Source organism: Hibiscus syriacus, unplaced genomic scaffold, assembly GCF_006381635.1.
Source record: "Hibiscus syriacus cultivar Baekdansim isolate YM2019G1 unplaced genomic scaffold, ASM638163v2 tig00111067_pilon, whole genome shotgun sequence".
In the NCBI taxonomy this organism is placed as follows: Eukaryota; Viridiplantae; Streptophyta; class Magnoliopsida; order Malvales; family Malvaceae; genus Hibiscus; species Hibiscus syriacus.
In genome coordinates, this window is record NW_024062969.1 from 795661 (window position 1) to 807282 (window position 11622).

An 11622-nucleotide genomic window follows, 5' to 3' on the forward strand; every position below is an offset into this window, starting at 1 on the left:
TGCTTCTTACATCAATTTTCGTGTGTCCAGTACTTAGGAAAGGACGCCCCAGCAGGATGTCCAAGGATATGCTTGTGCGATCATTCTCCATGTCGATTATATAAAAATCAGCAGGAAATATTAAGTTGTTTACCTCCACCAATACATTCTCTAAGAGTCCTTCCGGATAGATCACCGATCTATTGGCAAGCTGTATTGAGACCTTTGTATCCTTCAAAGGCTCATTAGTAATCATTTTGTAAACAGATAGAGGCATTACATTAATAGATGCACCAAGATCACACATGACTTGTTTTATCCCAACTTTACAAATTTTACAGGGTATTGTGAACATACCTTGGTCTTTTAGTTTCGTTGGTAACTTCCGTTGGAAGATGGCTGAGATGTGTTCTCCCAAGTTCACTTTCTCGACCCCAGTAAACTTTCTTTTTGTTTACAAAAATCCTTAAAAAATTGGGCATATCTTGGAACCTTTCGGATTATCTCAAAGAGAGGTATGTTAACTTCCACCTTTCGGAGTACGTCTAGTATTTCCCTTTCCTCAGTTTGTTTATCCCTTTTAACTAAGCTTGATGGAAAATGTAGTGGCATGTCATAGGGAGATGGCGTTGGATCCGTTTGTTCTTCATCACTCTTCTTCTAGGGTCCTGAATCATCAGTCTTCTTCTCTTTTTGGATTGCTTCATCTGATGGAACAAGTGGCACCACTACTGTACCACTCCGAAGAGTGATTGCGCTGACATTCTCCCTTGGGTTTACCTCGGTTTGAGATGAAAGTTTACCTTGTGATTCCAAGTGGCCTACAATTTGAGCCAGTTGGCTCATCTTCTTATCTATCTCTTGTATGTGGGTTTCTGTACGAATCTGGAATTTTTCTTGGGAAAGTGCTAACCTCTCGACAATTGAGTCTAATGATGTCTTCTGCAACTGTTGTGGTGGTGGAGGTGGTCTCGCTTGATAACCTTGATTCGACCTTGGGTTTTAAGCATAACTGAAATTTGGATGATCCCTCTATCCTGGATTGTAAGTATTGCCGTAGGGATTATATGCTCTTTTTTAATTAAAAATATTTTTTTATTATTAGAAAAATTAAAAAATAAACAATAGGCATCTAAAAATATAACAGAAAAAATTTTAAACACATATTTTTAACGAAAAAATTTTTATACACTAAAATATTTTTAGTGAAGTAGTTTTATACTTATTTTTTGTATTAAACATTTTAATTATAAAATTTTTAAGGAATTACTATAAGCGTAGTTATAGCCCAAATTTGCGTAAGATTGATTAATCGGAACCGTTAATTTTTTAAGCCGACAATTTGAGCGTCCGATCGAATCTAACACGTGCGAAGAATGAGACACGCGTAAAGATAACAGCGATCCCTCCAGAAATGTCAACCAAAGGGGAGGGGACGAACGAGAACGAGAACGGGAAAGGGAAAATCAATGCAAATCTTGTACTTCATCTCTCTTCTTTGAATTTATTTTCATTTATTGTTTCTCGTTTTAGTTATTTGTTTTTAGACTGTTAGTTATATATAAATCGAAGAATATATAATTTTTAATTTGTATTTTAAAAATAAATATAAATTGAAAAGAGAGAAAATGAGTAAATGAATGAATGAGAACCTCGCCTTCTTTGTTATCCCTAACTATAGATTCAGCTGTTCTTAATCTTTCCAACATCGCCGATCTCTCCACTCTTCCCGATCATATCGTCATCGATCTCTTCCTGGTAAAACATCCTCTTTTTTCCATTTTTATTTTTTGATTTACTTTTTTGCCTTGTGGATTGATGGATGGTTTTATTTTCTTGGTTGTTCTGTGGGGGGTTTTCTTGGCTTTTGGATTGATGGGTAGTTTTAATTTCTGGTTTATTTTGTGGGTTTTTTCTTTTTATGTGAAGCGAGGATTTGTTTTGATGTTGGGTTTTGAATTTGTACGTACTGTTGGGTGAACGATTCCTTTGATTTTGATTATTAGTTTTAATTTCTAGCTTATAGCGATGAATGGTTTTGATGTTATGTTTTGAATTTGTATGTATTGTTGGGCGTACGATTCCTTTGATTTTGATTCCTATGATCTGCATTGTCAAATTTGTCTGATTATATATATATGTTTTATTTTTTTTTTCAAAAAACTCTTCAAGTTTATGTTTTTATTCTTAAATATCATTCCTGTTTTTTGTTAAATCTTTAAGCTGGATTTTGGTTCGATATCTATATCATGGGTGATCTAGGTTTGCTTCCTGCTTACATTTTGGTACAGGATAAAGCAACATACTAATGGTGGAACTTTAGAAAGGGCTGATAAACCTTTACTCTTTGTTTCTCTTTTGATGCTTCAATGGGTAGCTCTCGCTGTTCTCTCAAATCACTTATATGTGAAGTTACCGCTGCCATTTTTTCTCTAAAGTTTCTCTGTTATGAATCTTATGGTCATTTTGTTTTTCTTTTCATGTTCCATTGCAGATTGCAAATTTTACCTTTTTTCGTTTTCTTTATTCTTTTCCACCCCTTGTTTCTCATTTGCATCTTTACCATTTCTCCTTGTATCAATTCAAATATTTTTACTTTCTTTCTTCTGTCTGAGTAGCTTATATTTAGGTTTACGAATCCAGCTTATATCTGTAAACTTGTATATTTTATTGTCTGAACTTTTATTTGGTTCTAATGGCATCATGTAGTAAGACATGTTTTCGTGAGTTGGCAGGGAACATTGAGAGCTGGAAAGTTAAACGAGAGAGTTCTCAAGTTGTTTATAGCTACAGGCAAGGACAACGTGTTTTCTGTCATCCAGGCACTCAACATTCAAGTCACTGTTACCCCTGTTCTTCCTACCAGTAAGTCATTTTGTAGGTGTTTCAAATGTTTGTTTTTCTTTTCCAATTGGTTTTGAGCTGATTTCTACATTGAATATCTGTTCCCTCTGTAGGATGTTCTGAGAAATTCTGAGATTGGTTTAATCAGTGAAACGCACAAGAGTTACAAGCAGTTGCTTTTTTGAGGCCCTATACTTTGGAATTGGATTGTGATTTGCATTTGGCAAGATGTCGCTAGCTATTAAGGATGATGAGATTGACATTGTAATAGGAGCAATCCGTTCGGATCTGACATCATTCATGAATGAATGGAGACCAATGTTCTCTCGATTTCATATCATAATTGTCAAAGACCCTGATTTGAAAGAGGAACTCAAAATACCGGAAGGCTTTAACCTTGACGTCTATGAAAAGCCTGACATAGATCGTGTGGTAGGTTCTTCTACTTCGGGTCTCTTCTCTGGCTATGCGTGCAGGTATTTTGGATATCTTGTTTCTCGGAAAAAGTACATAATCTCTGTAGACGATGATTGTCTCCCAGCCCAGGACCCCAAAGGCTTTTTGGTGGATGCTGTTGCCCAGCATATTACCAACCTTACAACCCCGGCCACACCATTCTTTTTCAATACTCTGTATGACCCTTTCACTGAAGGAGCCGATTTTGTTCGTGGTTACCCATTCAGTCTTCGGAGTGGGGTGAAATGTGCTTTTTCATCTGGACTATGGCTTAATCTGGTTGATCATGATGCACCTAGTCAAGCCCTCAAAGCAAGGCAAAGGAATTCCCGATATGTTGATGCAGTTATGACTGTCCCAGCCGGGTCCCTGGTTCCCATTAGTGGAATCAATATCGCTTTTGATCGGGAGGTTGTAGGACCTGCCTTAGTTCCGGCTTTGAAGTTGGCTGGGGAAGGTAAGTTTAGGTGGGAAACAATGGAAGATATCTGGAGTGGGTTGTGTGTTAAGGTTGCATGTGATCACCTGGGGCTTGGTGTGAAAACCGGACTGCCGTATGTGCGGAGAATCGATAGAGGTGATCCTATAGTAAGCTTGAAGAAAGAGTGGGAGGGTGTGAAGCTGACGGAGGAAGTTGTCCCGTTCTTTCAGTCGGTAAGGTTGTCAAGAGAAGCTACAACGGTGGCGGACTGTGTAGTTGAGGTGGCAAATGCTGCTAAAGAGCGGCTAGGTTCGACAGACCCTGTGTTTGCCCGTGCTGCTAAAGCAATGCTGGACTGGGTTAATCTCTGGAAATTGGTTGGATCAATCTCATCGCAGTCCCCGGCTGTTTAGGAAGTACTTATCATGATGTCAGTGTTTTAACATATATCTACCTCATTATTGTTGCAGACATGGCGGCTTTTGCTTGGTCTTAGTTATGGCTCTAGAGACGCTGTAAGAAGTAGTTCAAACGTTGTTGAAATAATTGGATCGATCTGGTCAGTCGACGTTTAACCAAGAACCGGCAGCATGTTTGGTTGGTTGAACCAGAAAATGAAGACTTGTTTTGGGTTATGTTGGTTTGGTCTGATTTTCTTGACATTTGGTAACTTAAAACAACTCTTTATATAATCTTTGCTGATTGATGAAACTTGAAACATGAGTTATATCTTGAGTGAGTTATTTTATTGCTAATAATCAACCGTTGTTTAGGAGTTTATATATACGAGTAATTAGCCTTTGTTAATATGGTTATGTCTGGTGTGGGGATATATTTCAAGTATGAATTACGGATTCTTCAAAAAATATTTTCTTTTTAACTTCATTGCCATGGAGTTATTGGTATTATTTTCCAAGTTCATATTTATCATTTGGTTAATATATTTTATATTTTTGTTATCTTTAAGAATATTTTTGTCAAATTATCTTTAAAAATTTAGGGTACATTACATCGGTGATGCCTTTTGTTTTTGATTTGTCTTATTTTGGTTAGGGGTGAGTACTTAATCGAGTAAAAAAATTTTGAGTGACGAGTCTTATTTTATAATTTGAACATAATTTGAAATTTTTTTAGTCAAGTTGAGATCAAGAAATTTTAGGTGAGTTATTCGAGTTTTTATGCTAATTTTATTATAATTGTTTATAGTATTATGGTGAGGATTGGTTCTAATTTTTCTACTTTTTCTAACCATAATATGTATATATATATATATATATATATATATATATATATATATATAACATTACAATGTTATTTAATATATCAAATATAATCTAAAAATATAAAATATAATATTGTGAATGTTCTAAAGAAAATATTTTGAGGGTAAAATATTGATGACAATGTAAAGGAGTTAAATAATTGATGAGAAGAAAGAATTTGCAAACAATTGCAATTAAAAGACCAAATTGAATAAAATGCAAAGTTAAGGACTAAATAAAAAGAAGTCCATTTTTAGATAATAATTGAAGTTACATAGGTATTCTATGGTAGTATATGATCATGTATTTCAAATTTGATGAAAAATGGACGTAAAATAAATGATGAATAGAAGAAATAAAGAACTTATGAAAAATCGAGGGATCAAATTGAAAAATAGAAAACTTGTAATCAAAAAGAGGAATCGAAAGTACATATGTATTATATGATGGTTTAGGAGTATATGATTCAAATTTGGTAAAAAAATAGATTGAAAATGGAGGAGGAATTAAAGAAATAATGAAATCATGGACTAAATCGTAAAATTATCAAAATACTTAGTCAAATTTTTATTTTTTTGAGTAACTCAATTTTTAAATTTCAACTCAACCCGAACTTGAAACTGAATTGATAATTCGAGTTGACTCGAATAACTTGAAATTCGAGTAGAGTCGAGTTTTCTTTACCCCTAAATTTGGTTATTGATTTTTAAAAAAGTTACGTTTTGGTCACTTTTATTTTCAATTCGTCTTATTTACTTGTCACTTTGTTGACGTTATACATTAATGAAAATGATTAAATTTTAATTAACCCTTGAATTTTAGATAAAATATTAATTTGATCATATACTTTAAATAAAATATTAACGTAACATATAAACTTTAGATAAAACATCAATTTGACCCTTGAATCTAATAAAACATTATGTCATCGACAACCACTCATTACTGTCATCAATCGCCATCAAATATTATCATCGGTACCACCGACCGCTGTTGCAGACTTCTCTGATGAATATACTTTTTGCTTTTCTTCTCTTTTCTTTTCATTTCCTTCCATTCTTTTGCTTTGTTATACCTTTATGAATCATGCATTTTCTTCTTTACAGAGTGGACATCAGGTCTTTCGGAATAACCACACTTCATATGGACACGCCCCATTTTACAAGTATCCACCAATGAAAGAAATCTTTAAGAAAGCGTTAATCCAAAAGCGGTACTAAAATAGACGTTATTGTTTAACTAGAAAGAGGAGATTTGTGCCAAAACTATAGATGCGTAGAAGGGTAATCTCATCAGAGCGACGAGTGATTTGTTAGGATACGAGTCGATTTGATTATCCTCCTTTAGTCATATTGTAGACGTAAATGGTGTTGAATTTTCTCCTTCAAACGTTTCTTGAAAATCAGAGTGCACAAAAAAAGTGAAAATGTCCCCACCAATATTATCATAGAAGTAGAAAATTTCTTAAGATTTTGTATATATGAATCACAGTCAACTGTTAGAGACATTGTGGGAGGAAGATGCATGTTATTCCTCTAAGTAAATGACCCGCGGGAGAAGATTTCTTAAACTTGTATTTAAAAGTGATCTTCTACTTGATTCTTAAAGTTCGTAGGTTCTCGGTTGTATCTTAGAGGATGATCATTGTGTTAGATGTCGCCCAAGCTTTGTGATTTCAGTTCCTTGTTGTGATCTTGTCATTTTGATGGTTGATCTCATCAATGTCATTCTTATATGTTCAATTTAAATCTAGGACCATTAGATAGATTTTTCGTTAACTCAATAAGTAGAAGTCTCCTCAGTTTTGAAGATTTTTTACCTGTGATATTTAGAGTATGTTCGTATGCAATCCAATAGAACTATTACTTACCTTGAAAATCAAATATCTTTCTAGCCCTGCTAAATGAATATGCTGATGTTTCTAATAATATTCATAAGTCGAATGTCCTATGAAGGCAAGTGGTCTTGTTAATTCTATAATAATCATATTAGGCCCTAATAAGATTTGTTATTATGGTAATTCGTATGTTAGTTACCAAGGGACTCATTAGTCCAAGATTGTCTTAGCTCAAATTTTTGAAAATTTAGACTTTTGATGTAACACTCAATACCCGACCATGTAAGATGACCTAGATATTCAAAGTGCACGTTAGATTCCAAAACAATTGGACGAACAAAACTCTAATCATGTATACTAAGCGAAAATGATTAAGATAAGCATTCAACACACAACACATCATAACAAAATAGCACAAAATCAGGCTTTCAACAAACACAGTCAATCAAACATCATTAGTTATTTTGATTATACAAGATTATACAACATAGGGGTAAATTAGTTATTTCACATGCGATTATCGATTCAATGTTAAAATCAAAACTGACCTCATCATTAGTTATTATTAATAACCAATTAGAAACATGCAAATTTTCAAATCAATCGAACATCAATCAGGGACCTAATTAGACATGCAATAGTAAGGACCAAAACGTAAATAATAAAAATGTTACACACAAACAAAAACATGCAATTGAAACTTCCATTAAATAATTCAATATATTTAAGGGTGACAAACCAAGTCTCATAAATTCCTATTTAAGGTGAAGTATTAATTAACAACTCATTCCTAGGACCATTTTGAACTAACATAAAAATACTAGGGTCAAACCAAGACTCAAGAACACTTAGGACCTATAATGAATCAAGTTTTACCATTTTCATCGAGCAATTAGCGAAGGGTTTGATCCCTTTTCACGGGGATTGATCCTTTGCATTTAAGTATGCAAAGTTTCAAAAGGGATGAATCCATTTTCAAGGGATTGATGCTTTTTCAAAAGAGATCGATTCTTTTTAAAAAGGATCAATCATTTTTCTGGAAAATACAGAAAATTCATTTGAACTTGCAAGAATAAACCACCAAACTTCTATACAATCGATTCTATGGTCTATGAATATTCTTGGACATACTTGAATCACTTAAAACATGTCAAAATACATATGTAACATGTTTTATAACATCAATAACACAACATACAAGAATTTAGCATCAAAAGTCAAATATTACATAAATAGTCAACTTCATCACAAGTAACCTAGTCATTTTATGCATTATTGGTCATCTTATGCAACCTAAAGGCCTAACATGTTATGTTCAATTAATGTCACTTGTCTAAACACTATAATAACTTATTTAAGACATATAATATCTTTTGATAACTTAAGACACACTTGTACAACTGAACACTAAAGAACAACATCATTAACAAATTTGTCATGTTTTATTTAGAATCTAAAGTTATCAAAAAGTCATAGTCATTTAAACATTTGCAAAAAGTGAAAATACATATTATCACACATTCCCGACTAAGGATCTCATATTACCTCAAATAAAACCAAAGTTCAAAATACCTTTACAATGCCTCTTTGCTTTGATCACCACCAAGTGTCTTGCCTCTCAAGCTCCCAAATCAACAAGTAACAATCTGAAAAGGATTAAACAACAAGTGTGAGCTATAAAGCCAAGTGGATGACTAAACATTCAAGTATGATTAACATGTTAAGACTAAAGGAAAACATACATAAATGCCATACAAACCTCACATGTTTTTACCTCAATGAACATACCAACATGTCATGCCATGATGCATACATTATATACTCCACAGGTGCAAAAATATCAGATTATACACATGCTATATCTTACCATACACACTGCTACAAATCACACACACATGCATTATTACCTTCTCATCAGATTGCACACACAAACAAACAATTAATTTATTTTATGAATCATTGGCTTTTGTTTAAAATACAACTCACTCACCGGATAAACAAACTCCATATATCTCTCTTTTATTTGTGGACTAACTTAGGTAAAAAACCACTGTTTTGGAGCATTGCAAGCATCACGTGTAACGTAACAATTCACACATCAATAACAAATGCCCTTTCAATTCACATTCCATATATCACATTCCTCAAATGCATCATAATTCATAAACTTCATGTCATATATACACATATTCACATTAACCACTTTCCTCTATGCATTCTAACACATAATCAAAATATCGTAGTTCGCATGTTCCTATTAATCATATTCTTTTAATGCATCATAAATCATTTCACAAGATACACGCCGACTATAATCACATATTTTAAATCAACACATCATAAATTCACGTTATCAATTAACACAACAACATGTATACCTACTCAGATCCTCAGATCTATAGTTCACACATATTAAACCTTCAGTTAAAATTGATCACATTCATCACAAGTTAATGGATAGCCCCTTACTTCGATGGCATGATCACACAATTCGACCTCAAACGCTACTAACCCACTGCTGAACACTAGTAAACTAATTTTATCTCATCATACACTCACCAAGAACCTTAGAAAACATATTATTGAGACATTAAGGGTTCCAAAATAAAGTAAAAAAATTTTGCTTCTAAAATAGAACAAAAATTAACTGAAAGAGAAACAAATGATGCATTTGATTATCAATGGCAGCAAGAATTGAGAAGAACAATAGGGAGAATTTTGGTGGAGAAGATTAATAGAGTTAAGAGAAAATCAATGAAAAGAAAATATGGTTGAATGTTAAAACGAATTATGAAACAAAGTAATTAAAACCAACTATAATTTATAATCAAAATGGAGAAAAATGGAGGGAAAATCAACTTGGCAAATTTGCTTTATAGATTTTGATATTTCGATCCTTTTACAATTTAGTCACTAAAATCCCAATGTTAATAAAATTCAATTTAGTCACTTAACAAAATCAAATTAAAACATCATTAAAATAATCTTTTATAATACAAAATCATATTTTAGTGTTTTCAAAATATTTTCCATATTAAATTTCAAAAATAAAATTTTATTGGACACCAAGGAAATTAACCGATTATCGACCAAAAACTATCGACCTGTGTTTTGGGACGTTACGACTCTCACTGCCTAAAAATAATTTCGTACTCGAAATTAATTTAGAGAATAGACACAACTATCTCAACTACTACACTTGATCATATTCACAAACAACTTACCTGGAATTATGGATACACACTATGATACACCGAAGAATCCTTCCTAATACAAACGATTCCCTTAGATAAACTAATCCATAGTAACTTTCTAACAAAAGAAAGATAAGCACAATCCTCAATCATATTCACAAAAACAATCATACGAACACTAAAAATATAGTTCCTACTAACATCGATTCATGGCTACATCACATATACACTTAAACTCAAACGATTGACATGGAAGACAATCAATAAAACTAATACACACAACAACATCATATGAGCGATGTAAAACACCATAAGACTTATATATTTGTTTGATACTTGGGAAACAATGAAGACACCTGAGTAACTCGTATATGACAATGACATACAAGTCATTCCACTATTTCATGGGTAAGTTGAAGGAAAGTACGATGAGAGAGAAACTAGAGAGTCATTATTGATTAACCAACCTTTGGTCGAGTGTGAGACTAGAAATAATATACTAAATGGACAACGATGAGTATTAATTATCATAAGGGCATAAAACACTAAAAGACTAATAAACCCTTGCATAACTTTTGAGAGGAGAGAAAGAGTGAATAGTAACGAGTGAGGGGATTACCTCACCCGATTTTACTGAACTATATTAGTGAGTAGTCGACCTACCTTAACTACCTTTTTGTGGCATGATTGATGTTTTTGGCCTACAGGCACCCTTGTATGTCTATTTGTATATAACAATCGCATTGTTTGCTAGAAATATCCGAATATATTCAAGATAGCGCTAAGGCACTTAAAATACTAGCCATGCGTAGACTCTTATGCTATGTCACGCTGGAGGTGTCCCAAGTACTCTCAAGGAGTAGACTAGCAGGACATAGGCTCTGATTCTATGTGACCTTGGAGGAGTCCTAGGTACAAGCAATGAGGGTCTTTCTAGATGAAGATTTCGATGCTATGTGATCCATGTCTTATTTAGGGTACCTTGGGTGGGCTAGAGGGATGTAATTCTGGTGCTACATAAGATGCTATAGCAATCACACTAAATCGAATCGAATAGAAATTTTGGAAAAATTTGAAGGATGATAAATTAAGCTTAGAAATATTATTTCCACATTTTAAAATGATGGAAAATAATATGGAGCATTGGATTTGAGGATTTAATTCCATGTTAAATTTGAACCGTTGGATTAAAATGGTAAGATTGTAATTTTTGGGAAATTGCAAGGGCAAAACGATAAAGTGGGAAATATTTTTTTTCATCTTTGACTTTGAAAAATGATAAGGTTTATGAGGCTTGGTATTAAGGTAAATATCAAGTTTCATTAAGGGTAAATTAGTAAAGTTATTTTAATTTTAAGGGTAAATTGGTCATTTAACATTTAATGAATTTTATAAAGAAAGATGAAGAATTTTCAAGGGAATTTCTTCATCTTCACCAGCATTGCCGTGAACCACTCCAAAGGTAAGAAAAAAATTATTTTCCATTTTTGAGCAATTTCATTTGGAATTCTGGTTATGCCGTGAAATAGAAAATTATTCTACGCGAGAAACACTATCTTTTGGTACCATTTATGCTTGCAAATCTTGCTTGATTTCAAAGATCCTAAATTCTAGGGTTTATGTTCACAT

The 11622-nt window shown here is 33.1% G+C and overlaps 1 protein-coding gene across 1 annotated transcript; it reads left to right on the forward strand.

Annotated features, from left to right (window-relative positions):
* The first annotated feature begins 1528 nt into the window (after positions 1-1528).
* LOC120151678 (probable UDP-arabinopyranose mutase 5) lies at positions 1529-4458 on the forward strand. Its single transcript, XM_039164060.1, has 3 exons — positions 1529-1737; positions 2715-2844; positions 3062-4458. The coding sequence occupies exons 1-3, from the start codon at positions 1624-1626 to the stop codon at positions 4111-4113; spliced, it is 1296 nt and encodes a 431-aa protein (XP_039019991.1). The 5' UTR covers positions 1529-1623; the 3' UTR covers positions 4114-4458.
* Positions 4459-11622: the final 7164 nt, after the last annotated feature.

What these genes read in the sequence shown, in the direction of transcription:
- LOC120151678 (XM_039164060.1), top strand. Translation starts at nt 1,624, where the DNA reads ATGAGAACCTCGCCTTCTTTGTTATCCCTAACTATAGATTCAGCTGTT. An exon ending in TCGTCATCGATCTCTTCCTG is followed by an intron (nt 1,738 to 2,714) that starts GTAAAACATCCT and finishes GTGAGTTGGCAG; the next exon opens with GGAACATTGAGAGCTGGAAA. An exon ending in TACCCCTGTTCTTCCTACCA is followed by an intron (nt 2,845 to 3,061) that starts GTAAGTCATTTT and finishes AGATGTCGCTAG; the next exon opens with CTATTAAGGATGATGAGATT.